Source organism: Dermacentor variabilis, unplaced genomic scaffold, assembly GCF_050947875.1.
Source record: "Dermacentor variabilis isolate Ectoservices unplaced genomic scaffold, ASM5094787v1 scaffold_12, whole genome shotgun sequence".
Lineage (NCBI taxonomy): Eukaryota > Metazoa > Arthropoda > Arachnida > Ixodida > Ixodidae > Dermacentor > Dermacentor variabilis.
The window spans coordinates 35,198,488-35,212,304 of record NW_027460280.1 but is presented as its reverse complement, the minus strand read 5'-3'; the positions used below and the strand labels follow the sequence as shown (position 1 = coordinate 35,212,304).

Genomic DNA, 13,817 nt, shown 5'->3' with positions numbered 1-13,817 from the left:
ATAATAATAATAATAATAATAATAATAATAATCAGCGGAGAACCAGACAAGACAAAAAGCGTCACAAGAAGCAAGCGAAGCATCTGTTTACTTGAACAACACTCACATAAAATGGTATCAGCACTGAATGTTAGTCATTAAGCAGCCATTTATTCTTGAGAGGCTTGTGTGCAATCAGGCTCTAAATTATACAGAGAGGATATTCGTGCAGTTCTTTTTAATAACAATTAGGGATCCTATGTTTAAAACTGATCCTTCTTCCTAAATAGTTCGCTGTCTTTTTGCACTAGTCACTAGAGGTATGGTACCTACTTATGCGAAAATAAATATTCCTGCTCTAAATATATGAGTATGATTTTAACTATTTGATATTTGACACTTACTATTCATATTAAATTGATATTCAAGAATGTTAATATTCGCTCACCTCTACAAAAACGCCTTTGCAGTTATGACAATGCAACAGAAGGCAAAAGAGAAGACTGCGTAACCAAGCTGTCAGGCATAAAAAGGAAATTATCTATCGATTGTTAATCAGTCAAAAATGACAATCATTCCACTATGTGAAGATGAAATGGCAGCGAAAGCTGATGACAGTCAAAGCTCTGAAATGGAAAGCAAAGTGCTTTAGCTGCCATTCCATCTTCGCGGAGTGGAATGGTTGTCATTTTTTGCGCTGCGTGTCTGGCGTCGTTGCTCGTTCGGAGGTGTCCGGGCTCGCAATTGTCGTTTTCATTCAGCATCGCGGGAACATTCTTAGTCGGTTCTTGTTTCACGCCACCAATGTTTACATTCTCACTGCTGTTCGCTCCGGCGCTCTTCGTACGCATGTTATTTTTCGGGTGTACGAACTATACATGTGCACCCCATCGATACTGCAGCTGTTTTTAACGCTGATATCTCTCCTGCTTATATACTGCCATAATCTTGACGTCACGCTATTGTTCACGGCGAGCGTTCTAATCTGTTCCGCATTTTTATATCTGCACCACCACACTGCACCCACATGGCTTCGTTAGAACTCACTCAGTTTGTTTCTGTTGCTGGAGGCCGATAAAACTACGGAAAGTTAGTCATATATAGCTTTCACTGTAAAAAGAAAAAGAAAGAAGAATTTAAAAGTCAGAACATTTGGCTGCACCAATTGGGTCGACTTGGGATCCCATTTACTCAAAAGCCAGGACTGTCCCACCAAATCTGAGATAGCTTGCAAACCTAGTGCTGCGCCATCTTCCTGTGTCCTTGCCTCAAGTGTTGCTTGATTGTCATGACCCACCAAGTGACTCAACAAAATGTGTCAGTTTCAAAGTACATGCACTGTCTGCAGCAAATAATGATAGTATACATGGGTGCAAATCCATTAGTGTATGCCATGGGTAATTTGCTCGAATACAGTAGTTACCTTTGCATTCCTAGATAGTCCTTTCCATTGTAACACATACACAAGGCCATCTTCTTTGCCTTCACTCTTAGGAATTCTGCATTTTGTGCCTTGGGTGAACAAGAAAAGAAACATAGGGTTTGTAACTCAGAACACAGTACAGAGCAGAGGAGCAAGTATCGATTTCGTGTAAAAGCAAGAAATTCGTAGACCATAAAGACAAGGCAACAATACCTCACTATCTGACTTCAGCCGCTTGGCATCTTTTTCTTCACCGTTGTCGTCCAATGCATGTTTCTTTTCTATGACGTTCTGCAGTTCTGACATGATGCTGGTTATGAAGGGCCACCTAACCGATTCTTTCTTCCCAAATGCCAAGCCTAAAAGGTGCCGCAGTGTCCCCTGCAAATTAGAGCATCTCAATCAGCCAACCATAACACAACTCTATCTATTAATAACACAACTGCCCATCTAAACTGAGTTGCCAGTGTCCTTTAAACTGGCCCTGAACTGCCCCTCGGGCTTGGTGAAATAACAGTCCGTGGGTAGCATACGCTGCTGTGAACATCTCAGCCAAGTTTTGCTGTCATACGCGGTGTGTGAAGCTTTCTCTCAAATGCTCTCATTTCAACAGGAGCTACTGCCCTCCTCACTCTCTTCTGGGTGCTTTATTTCGTTATCGGATGCTTTATTTCAACATTCCCTTAGACAGCTGCCATTGGCCAATAGCCGACATCAAGCTGCAGTCGGCTACATGGCGTAGATACTGCTGCCACTCCGGGGTGCCACCACGAGTCCACTGGCTGAGCGCACTGCGGTGCACTGAGGAGAACCACGTTTGGCTTACGTTTAGCGTGTCGTAGGCACCAAAGGCGGAAGCTGTGGCACCTACGTTAACATCCAAAATGAAATTTCAACTGTAACATTTAGAAGGTGGAGCATTGTGAGCATTCCCCACTACGCCGTAGCCTATTCTTCTTCGTTCCTTCTTCAATGCACAAGACATTGAAGAAGGAACGGGAGCAGAGCGGAGGCCGCATTTGATTTCCCACAACTCTGCTTCTGCTGAATGCATTGAAGTACTTTTTGTGGCAAAGTATTTTTCAAATAGCATATTTTCACTTCAAAAGCCTTTCTCCACTTTGATAAAGAGTGGTTCAGGGCCCCTTTAAAACTTAACAGAAGCATGAACATCCATGCTGAAGGACCCCTCCAAAACTTTGCGGACGTGGTAAATAAACCTGCCCAGTTACTAGAGAGACAATGCTGTCATTAGCACCTAAGCCCAAAATTATTCCCATGCACACAACAGAGAGCCTATAAAATTGCTCAAGAAACAACAAACAACCTGCCCTTGTATACAACTTTTTTAAAATTCCTGCTACTTTTAATGCTTATATGGGCACAGAAAAAAAAGGATGATTACTAGCTGAATTTACACATTGTTCATTAAAATAAATTCTGGGGTTTTACATGTCAAAACCATGATCCGATTATGAGGCACACCATAACGGGGGTGTCCGGATTAATTTCAACAACCTGGGATTATTTAACATGCACTCAATCCATGGTACACAGGCATGTGTGCATTTCGCCATCGAAATGTGGCCACCCCGGCCAGGATTTGATCCCGCGACCTCGTGCTTAGCAGCACAACGCTATAGCCACCAAGAAACCGCGGTGGGTACACATTGTTACTACTAGTGCCCCTGTTTTCACTAAAGGTACTTAGCAATGCGATTATTTTTCAACTTGACTTTGCTGAATAAAAGATCATATTCATTAGCCAAAAGTGGCAAGACAACTTTTCGCCCCTCACCTCAAAGAGCAGTCGTCATTCAAGTTGTGAAGCAGCCTACTTCTTGGCAAACAACATTGTCATCACGAAAGTTTGTCTTCATCTGTCTGCTTGTGTGTATGCATACTTGGGTGCCTTTCAGGTCTATGCATTCTATACAAGCAACAAAACTGAGGTTTTACGTGCCTCATATGATTACAAGGCACACAGTAGTGGGGGATTTCGGATTAATTTCTACCACCTGGGGTTTTATAACATCACCTACATCTAAGCACACAAGCATTTTTCCAATTTGCCCCCATCAAAATGTGGCTGTCGCAGCAGAGATCGCACCCACGACCTCGATTTCTTCCATGCATTGTGGGGCCATTTTAACATGGACCAACATATTCGTCATGTACACTTCACTGGTGCATTTTCACTTGTGATTCATGGTAGGTCAACAACCTGTTTAACAAGAGGAAACACATGCTGGATTAAATGTCAGCCAACTATGGCTCAACAGCTGTAGCAAGGCCTCCTGAAACGAAAAAAATCTTAGCACTTAAGCACTTCATAGGTATTCAGTACCAATATGAACACTCAGCACAATTATGTGTAGCCGGAAGGAGCCTGATGCGCATCACTATAGACTGTCAGACATTTTTCCACACTGTAAAGGAACAATGAAAATGAGGGGAAAGCAAGAACGGCATTGCGGGGGCAACACTTGATTGCTAACAAGTGCTCTCATTATAATGCCATTCCACATTTTTCCCGGAAGGTATTTCATGGCCCCTTCAAGGTACTAGATAAGACCTGTCAATAAATCTAATACTATCGAAGCAGAGCTATGCGGCCACCTGATATTAAAAGTCACGCTTGCATACTGTGAACGGCTTAGTTGTGCAAGAGGAACCGCTGTAAGGGTTCATAATTGACCATTTGCAAAAATGTTGCTGTGCATGTGCAAGCAATGGCATTTCTAACCATGTAACCTCGACCACAGACCAGCAGAATGAACTATAGTTCCCATTCAACATCTTCCCCTATACCACCGGCGAACTTGGCACATTCCTCTACTTTGCCAGAGCCTGCGGATGTGGGGTAACTATGAGGGTCTGGAATTTTCGCACTAATTTTTAAAAAGCTTTTGTGCTTGCACTTCCTCCCGGGAAGGCGAGGGAGGGACGCAGAGGGAGAAATGCAGCCTGTGAACAAGCGTATGTGGTTAGAAAACACCAGGTGGCACTCACTATGTTGCAAATCGTCAGTTGCATTTTACCTCAAGGCAACATTTTTTAGAATGGTCGTTCAGTTCCAAAGAAACCCATAAGGTGGAGGAATCTTTATGAAAGGGCAAAATTGTCATCCAACAGTAGCATGAACCAACAAATTTTTTGCCTCGTGGATTTTTTCAGAACTCATCTGCCACATTCAGTTTCCCTGTGCTTTGAGTTGCCAATTCAGTCTCACTTTGAAATCCGGTAGCCTCAGGGCTAGTTCCGATGATAGAGCACCCGCCCTGGTAAGGCTTTGGTCCCAGGTTTGACCCACGAACCAGGATTAATGTTTATTCAACTGCCATGCTATCTTTCTGAGAAATTGCATGGGTTTCCTTCGCAGCTTTGTGCTGCTGTGAAGTATCACCATTTTTCTCTTTCTTAACCTTTTTGATAGCCAAGCTTTGTGGATCATTGCTACTGGCTACTTTCTTCACAAGTGTTTATTTCAGGCAGTTTAAATAGCACCTAACAAATAATCTCAATCTTAAGGCTCACCAGGATATACATGCTTGCCTATGAATCACAGCACCACAAATTTCTGTTGGAAATTTGTCTCAAGGTTAGCTTCACTTTCGAACTTGTTTGATGTGAAAGCTGTCTTAGCCAGCCAATTAGGTGCAGAAATTACGCAGTCCCTCTTAGTACTGTAAGTTCACTCAGTGGTCAGTGTACTGGCATATTCAATTTGCCATTTCAGAGTGTGTTCTGTTTGTGCACAAGTTGTGTCAGATAACTTTAAAGTCACATTATGACGAGAATAAATGGGTCAAATAATGCCAATCAGGCTTCATTATCTCTATTTGTGCCCACCTACGTAAGCTCTCAGTAATGCTTGACTGCTGTATTAGACGACCTTCGAAGCGCTGCGGCGGCGCTCTGAAACCAGTCAAATACGCTCTACTCAAGTGACCAAGTTCAAATTGTCTTCATGATCGGAGCCAGCGCTCTGCTGTGCGTCGAACATGTTCTCCTGCCAAGCTCCGGTGAGTAAGCTTGTAGGCTACGTCTACGTGTCTTGGTATTAACAGACGTGCTGTCGCGACACCGCTGTACCGCATTTAATATTAACTGTACTGACGCGAAGACCAGGTCGCTATAAGAGAGCAGATCGCTATTGGCATCCACGAAAATAATTGAACGATGAAAAACCACTCGTGTAAGAGTGCGTTAACACTGCGTTAGCTAGACTACAACTCTAACAGGTCTCATTCTACATGCATGCCGCAAGCAAGAGGCAGAAAACTTTGCCGACGCAGGTAGCCTTATTGTTCCACGATGCGGAAAACGTTATTTTATAATACGCCGGGAACCCGTACGTATTTTCTACCCGTGTGGACACGTGTATTCACCCGTACGCCATCGCACACACGAGTTTCGCGACCCAGCATTCCAATAGCATTTCCGTGAAAAACAATACTGAAAAATGGATTTTAAAAAGGCACTCCTGTACTCGCAGGTGCATGCTCATAACACGCAAAAATGAGCGTCGAATATCCACAGCATCCGGATGAACACGAGTCCCCACCGCACGGTTGCCAAAGCAGTCCTCATCCCAATGATGCGGTGCCAGAGAAAATCAAATCTTTACATATATCAACGTACACTCATATGACCTTCACCAGCCTAGAACCGTGGTCACCAGGATAACGAGGCAAACGTCAAGCAGAACTGTCGTCCAAACGATCGCGCACAACCATTCGCCATGCGGTTTGGAGGAGGAACGGATAGAGGAAAAACAGAAGCAGACGGAAGCTATGACGGAAGCCTGAAACAGGACCATAACCATCACTGCTTACATTCAAGTTGAACTGTGAGTCCACTTATTTAAAATATAAAATAATTTTTAATGAGCATGCGTAAAGTAAGCATTAATGCTGAGCATTAAGAAAGTAAATTTTAACTCCATGGCGACAATGACGCACATTGCAACGTTGACACATTTGTGTCTGCAATCGCTTCCGGTGCCACATTTGGTGCCTGCAATCGCTTCGAAAAAAAAGTTTTGTGCTCACTGCTAAACTGTTCTTGCTCAAATTTTGCAGAAATATCTCATTTTGGAGTTTACATCGTTTAGTATAGCACAAGGCACAGTTGCTTACTTGGTTTTAAAGAAAAAGCGCAAATTTGCTTTCACCTAAGAGAATGCGAGCTCCCGCGACGGCGCAAGCGTATACTTGTGTCGGTGCCTGCCGGCAGCTGCAGAAAGCAGCGTTTCACATAGGGCAGTTGCGTGGTTCCAGACAGGGTGGTTCCAGGCGAGAAACCCTATGCTTCCAGGATCTAGCAGCGCCCAGCAGCCCTCCCTGAAGTGCTGTTTTCTGCAGCTGCCGGCAGGCGGCGAACAAGTTTGTGCTTGCGACGTCGCGGCAGAAACTGGCATCCTCATATGTGCAAGCAAATTTGCACTTGTTTTTCTTAAAAAAACGTGCGTAGCTTGCACTAGTGGTGCAAGGCTGGCGTGAACAGCGGAGCTTGTGATCACTAGCTTTTACGTGGCTTGTCTAAGTTTGTAAGTTTTGCGAGGTTATGGTAGGCTTGGCCATAGAGTCAGTATAGTAACTCTATGGGCTTGGCTAAGTTGTTGCTAGGTTTTGCGAGGTTATGCTAGGTTTTGCTAAGTTGTCGCGGCGGGCTTGACGTTGGAAGTTTTCGAGCAGTTGCAGGCCGGAATCGCTTTCTCGGCGACGTCGAGCGTTCAGGCACCGACTCTCGCGTCGGCGTCCTCGGTGTCGCCTCTTCTGAGCCGCAGCTTCGGCGCTGTGTTCCGGATCAGCTCGGCAGCGACACATCCCTTCTCGCTTGGCAGTACGACGCTCTTCCTGGTCAGGCGAGAGGTGTGTCACCGCGCCGGCTGTTCCTCGCCTGTTACGCGCGTGGGGTCAGTGGGGTACGCGGAGGTTACGTGGCTTGGTGCTCTCGCAGGTGGTTGCTTGGCAATGCGAGGCGGCTCGCAGCTGGGCTGAGCTGTCTGGTAACGCTCCACGGCGGAACGAAAGCTTAAACAGCTCTGCTGTTAAAAACCAGGCAATTAACTATGCCCAGTGTTACACTAAACGACGTAACTTCAAAATTAGATCTTTCTGCAAAAGTTGAGCAAGAACAGTACTACGGTGAGCGTAAAATCTTTTTCAAACGTACGCAGCGAAATATGCAGGACTTTGTATGCGGTGTCTAGAGTGTACTAGAATACGGTTGAGTGGGACTAGCAGCTGCCCAATGTGTATTGAAACTCCCTCGGACGTCCGGATAAGATCCCGACATCCATGTCCAAGAGCAGTCGTCTTGGGGACATCCAGTGGATATCATTATCGGATTAATTCTTAACATCCATTTCTTAACCTCCTGCGGACGTCCTTAGGCCATTCGTGCTGGACATTTTGCCCGTGTCCCGAGCGGGACTTCGTTCGAATTTTAGTGACGAACTGTGCATTGCTGGACATTTCTGCGCTTACAAGTGCGAACGTAGAACCGGCATCGAGTTCATTCAAGCTATGTGAACCACACCTAGCTTTGTTCAATATAGACATCGACGTTTGTCAGCGAAATATCGACCATTCCTAAAAAATGCAGCATAAGATAAACCAAATTCGATCGACTTTACCCACACGTACCCTCTCCCCTTGAGCTACGTCACGCAAAAGAGGCCCACATAGAAGTTCCGTGCAGCGTGCTACGAAGCTACGAGCGGCGCACCTGTGTTGAAAAGGAGACGCGGAAGACTGAGTGCACAGGTGATGACGGCGATAACAATTCGATTAGTTCTGGGAACCCTGCCGCTCCTTGGATAGCTTCGGGGTTAGAAAAGTCCTGGCATGCTGCGACATGTTTCCGAGCATGCGTGTGAACTGACTCTGCGGTTGTGTCCGGCTGCCTTCATTGCCGCGGAATGCGGATTACGTTCATGCCAGGATATGCGTAATAAGTGCTGCGTGCCCAATTGCTGGGGAAATCGGGGCCGAAAAATCACGCGTTCATGTTTCCGCAAGATCAATGACAGAATATTGGGTGCCAATGCTAAGGCAAAGAAGAGAAAAGCTGTAATTCTGCGGAATAAGGCAACTGTTTCTTTGTAAATAGTTGCACGATTGTTTTGTATCTCCATTGCTAAACTCATTTGAGGTGTCGTAAATATGTGGACTGCGGTACTGTATGTAATAATGCCTCGAAAGCGAAATTATTCGTTTAGAGCATAATCTAGAAGCTACTCCGAAAAAGAGGGCAGCACTGACTTTTCAATATACGCCATGCTCCCTGTCATCATTTACCCGAAATTCGTTCTCAATCCTAAGGTTGAACCATATCATTTTTTTTTGTGGACGGACTTTTTAATAATGCAGCGCCTAAATAGTCTTGCATAAAAAAATAATCTTGGAACACCCTCTGTTCTCTGCGGGCCATCTTCTCAACTGTGGGTAAAAAGCGACAATAACAGCGCTCTGGTGTTGCCCATAAGGGCGCGATCCCTTCGTTGAACCCGTATCCCCGAGCACGCCGTCGGCCTCTTTGTGACGTCACTCGCCGAGCGCTCAGGCCTTCTCTTGTCTATAAAATTATAGTAAAGGAGGCATGGCCTCAAATGAACGTCCCGTGCCCACAGCGCGCTTGCCCCACGTTAGGTTTGGTTAGCTTAGGTTAGGTTTAGGTTACCTTAGGTTAGGTTACGTTAGCGTAAAAGGCGTTAGGGTAGCGTGGTGTATTCTCACAGTGGTTACACCGTGCGGATGATTGTCTTTTCGTCTCGGCCACGTTTTCTTAGGTTAACTTTAGGTTAGGTCAACGTTAGCTTAGGTAATGTTAGCGTAAGTGGCGTTAGAGTAGCGCGACGCAGTCTCATAGCGGTTGCAGGGGCGTCGAGCGTCACCGGCGGCCTTTCAGCCACTTGCATTCACACGCGGTTGCTAAGACGCTCTGGCTTATAGATTTTGAATATAAGCGGGACAGCCTCTACTACGGTCTCTACTGCTCCCACGAAAACATCTGTGATGTTATATCCAAGGTACATGGCCGTAAGGGGCAATAAAGCTATGGTCCGGCACGACTGACTTAGCACGAGCGCCGCATGTGCGAGACAGTCACTCCGACACTGCCGTTGCCAAGAGGGGTTGTCAGTGTTCGCTGCTTTACCTATTTCGCCGCGCCGGCAGCCTGCGACCGATCGTAAACAAACTCGGCCCCACTCCGCAATGCCGGCACGCCTAGGGGCAAACGCATACAGCGCGCGCTAAGAAACCTCCTCCGTAATGCCTAGGCAGAGTTGAATATTCAAGGAGCAAAAGCCCCCAGATTTTCTCTCTCGCGCCCGCTCTTACTCGCCCCTGCGCACAAACGGCTGGCGATCCCTGAAATGAAAGTGTCGTGAAATGGTGGGCCTTCTAATTAAAACATGGCTCCAGGGCCCACAACGATTTTTTTATGGTAGGCCAGCCACAGTTCAGTTGTAATTCCAAATGGTAACTTTCGAAAGCACCACAAATCAGTTTTGTGTGTGTGTGTGTGTACGTGTGTGTGTGTGTGTGTACGTGTGTGTGTGGTGTGTCAATGGTAAAATTTTTTGCAGCCATGATTTAGACAAAATGTCTTTTAGAACATTGGTTGAAAGATATAATGAAGAGAGCGTTATGAATGCCCCTTTGCTGCCTTTTATGCTTATAATTCTGTCCAAGTCTTAGCCTGTTCTTTCTCTGCACTGTTGGCCCCGTATTTGAAAATAATGTCTGCTACATTTAGTGATGCTCTAAATAAAGCTATTTGGTCCCTGTACCCATTTTATAAGTATTTTAATTACCATGTTAACAGGACAATTTTTATTTTTGGTGCATTGATAATTAAAATGTCTAAATTATGTGTAACGAGGTTGCACTTACTATGGACCCGCTCCATCAGTCATATTCATAGGAACCCTACTGAAGCAAATTTGTGTTTATGAAACACCATTTTTTTACTGCTCTCTTATTAAGCACCTATGAGCAGTTATGCAAGATTGTGTCTGTGTAGAGACAGGAAACAGCCTTTCTGCATGCTGTTTTATCTTGCTTAATATGCACTCTCCCCACACTTGCACTCAGTTCTGCTGCCATTAGTACTATATGCGACCGTTTAGAGAGCAGTTTACCTGAGGTGATAGTGGCATTTATTGGCTGTATTCGGTCGTGGAAATGGTATATGTGGTTTTTGCATATGGATCCATGCATTTGCATAGCAGTGCCAGTCTGCTGGCACACAAGATGCACATGCAGTGGAACCTACCCATGGCCTACTGATGGGACGAGGGAAATAGAATCGTACATTTGTTGCACTGTGTCAGCTAGATATACTTATTAAGTGCACTGCTATAGCCGGAATTTATGGTATAGTATGATAATACTAATCCACTAGTATCACAAACCAATGGCTCTTTCTGACTCTGAAAATGTAGAACTATTTATAGGCATGGTGCTCGAAGGCTGAGAATGGCTGAACAAAATGAGTGGACTACAGTGCATTACGTGCACTCAGTGTGTGCTTAGGCGGACACTACTTGCAGTCTGTGCGAAACTCGCACAGACTGCACGTAGCAGAAAATTCCACTTTCATGTGATGTTGCGGGATGCCCGAACGGTCCACGCCACTTGACCAAAAGCAGCTGCAGCGGGGAATCCACCGCTTTGTCTTGGCTCGGTTTCTCAATGGCCGCGCGTTTGCGTTTTGTGCAAAAGACCGGACTGTCGTTTGTTGGGCGCATGTTGGGCGCCATTTTACTCGCCAACAGCAGCAAAGGGCGGAGATGGCGTATGCAACGTCACCACTCCCCGGTTGGGTGGCGGGAGATTTGGATTGCGATACAGGTATACTCGGACCCTTCAGAGGCAATTTTCTTGTAAACTAGGTCTTTTCCTGCCACGAAGCAGGCGTTGCGAGGTTTCTGGAATGGTATTTAAACAGTCCACGTCGACTTAGTGTCTCCCTTTAGCGCTCCTTTAAACTTGAATACGAATAAGCGTGCTACCCTTGTTTTTCCCGTTAATGACACAGTACACACATCACTTAATTATCGCCTAGAAGATACCCCAAAAGTAGAGTCACTCAAGTAATTTGGAGTTATTTATAACGGACCTCTAAACTGGCTGCCTCACATTGGCTATATTGCGACAAAAGGAGCTCGCGCAATGGAAATTTTGCGCAAGCTGAGCAATCGAAGATCAGGTATGCGAAGAAAATCACTTTTGATGGTACACCAAATGTACGTTCGCCCGGTATTAGAATTTGGCTGTGTTTTATTCTCAAGTGTGCCACCATACAAGCTTCGGACACTAGTTTTATTAAAACTAGAGGCACTACGTCTGTGCTTAGGACTTCCAAAATGCGTTGGAAATGCTGTATTATAACTGGAAGCGAGAATCCCACCTATTCTATGCCAATTGCACCTTCTGACGGTTCAGACTTTCTTAGCACTGTACAATCACCATTCAGCCGTCCTCAAATAACTTTCATCTCGGTTCTAGAAATATTTTTCTCGTTTATTGGCCTAGGTTTCATATACAACAGGTTATGTTTGTGTAAACATTACTTGATCCACTTAATGTACAAATTCGCGATGTGATTCCCAGCAATACGCCATTCAAGTTCCCCGCTAAATAGGTTCGACGACAATTTCTTAAACCACGCAAAACTACTTCCTTACGGCATCTTGAACGGCATATTACAAGACCATCCAAGCACTTTAGCAACAAACATTATCATTGCGACAGATCCATCGCAGTGGCGAGGAAAACACTGGCATTGGAATATTTTGCCCTGCACCCGACTGGTCCTTTTCTTTAATGTTGCCTGATTTTGCGCCTATATTTCTTGCTAAATTTATTGCAATAATATTTGCTTTACGTAAATTATACCAAATGACTACAAAAGCTGCTATTGTTACTTACTCACTATCCGTGTGCTCTTACCTTACCTCAACTAGTGATTCGCCCATGCTAAAACTATTTCACTTGCTAATTCCTGCACATACGTAATGGGTTCAACACCACCAAGGGTGTTAACTGAACGCTTGCCACGTGTCAAACTACTGCACCTCCTATCCAGACGTCAACGCTGTGTGGACAACGACTAAAAGCGCTCACGCCACCATTACCTAGAAACCTAAGAAAAGGATGGAAGGGAGGAAACCACGACAACGAATTGATAAGTGCGTGTTAATTAGACGAGTCAAATCACCACCCATCCCTTGGCACTTATCCAGCCGTCAAGACAGCGTGCAAACCGGCTGTTGCAGGGTTCCACGAATGGCCCTCAGCCGCCCTTCACCTGGCGGACTGAGCGAAGAAGATAGACAACGTGTAAACCGGCTGTTGTAGGGTTCCACGAATGGCCCTCAGCCGCCCTTCACCTGGCAGACTGAGCGAAGAAGATAGACAGCGTGTAAACCGGCTGTTGCAGGGTTCCACGAATTTCCCTCAGTCGCCCTTCACCTGGCAGACTGAGCGAAGAAGAAAGACAGCGTGTAAACCGGATGTTGCAGGGTTCCACGAATGGCCCTCAGCCGCCCTTCACCTGGCAGACTGAGCGAAGAAGATAGACAGCGTGTAAACCGGCTGTTGCAGGGTTCCACGAATTTCCCTCAGTCGCCCTTCACCTGGCAGACTGAGCGAAGAAGAAAGACAGCGTGTAAACCGGATGTTGCAGGGTTCCACGAATGGCCCTCAGCCGCCCTTCACCTGGCAGACTGAGCGAAGAAGATAGACAGCGTGTAAACCGGCTGTTGCAGGGTTCCACGAATTTCCCTCAGTCGCCCTTCACCTGGCAGACTGAGCGAAGAAGAAAGACAGCGTGTAAACCGGATGTTGCAGGGTTCCACGAATGGCCCTCAGCCGCCCTTCACCTGGCAGACTGAGCGAAAAAAATGGACAGCGTGTAAACCGGCTGTTGCAGGGTTCCACGAATGGCCCTCAGCCGCCCTTCACCTGGCAGACTGAGCGAAGAAGAAAGACAGCGTGTAAACCGGCCGTTGCAGGGTTCCACGAATGGCCCTCAGCCACCCTTCACCTGGCAGACTAAGCGAATATGGACAGCGTGTAAACTGGCTGTTGCAGGGTTCCACGAATGGCCCTGAGCAGCCCTTCACCTGGCAGACTGAGCGAAGAAGAAAGACAGCGTATAAACCGGCTGTTGCAGGGTTTCATGAATGGCCCTCAGCCGCCCTTCACCTGGCAGACTGAGCGAAGAAGAAAGACAGCGTGTAAACCGGCTGTTGCAGGGTTCCACGAATGGCCCTCAGCCACCCTTCACCTGGCAGACTAAGCGAAGAAGAAAGACAGCGTGTAAACCGGATGTTGCAGGGTTCCACGAATGGCCCTCAGCCGCCCTTCACCTGGCAGACTGAGCGAAGAAAATGGAC

At 46.1% G+C, this 13,817-nt stretch overlaps 1 protein-coding gene across 1 annotated transcript in view; it reads right to left on the bottom strand.

Annotated features, from left to right (window-relative positions):
* The window catches only part of Pus1 (Pseudouridine synthase 1), a 34,447-nt gene extending 28,245 nt beyond the window's left edge, over window positions 1-6,202 (bottom strand). Inside the window, exons 1-3 of the mRNA XM_075677067.1 lie at window positions 6,047-6,202; window positions 1,616-1,783; window positions 1,403-1,491 (exon numbers count right to left, since the gene is read on the bottom strand). Coding sequence (XP_075533182.1) covers window positions 1,403-1,491; window positions 1,616-1,783; window positions 6,047-6,052 — 263 coding nt within the window. The 5' untranslated portion in view covers window positions 6,053-6,202. The remainder of the gene's footprint in view (window positions 1-1,402; window positions 1,492-1,615; window positions 1,784-6,046) is intronic.
* Between the last annotated feature and the right edge of the window lie 7,615 nt (window positions 6,203-13,817).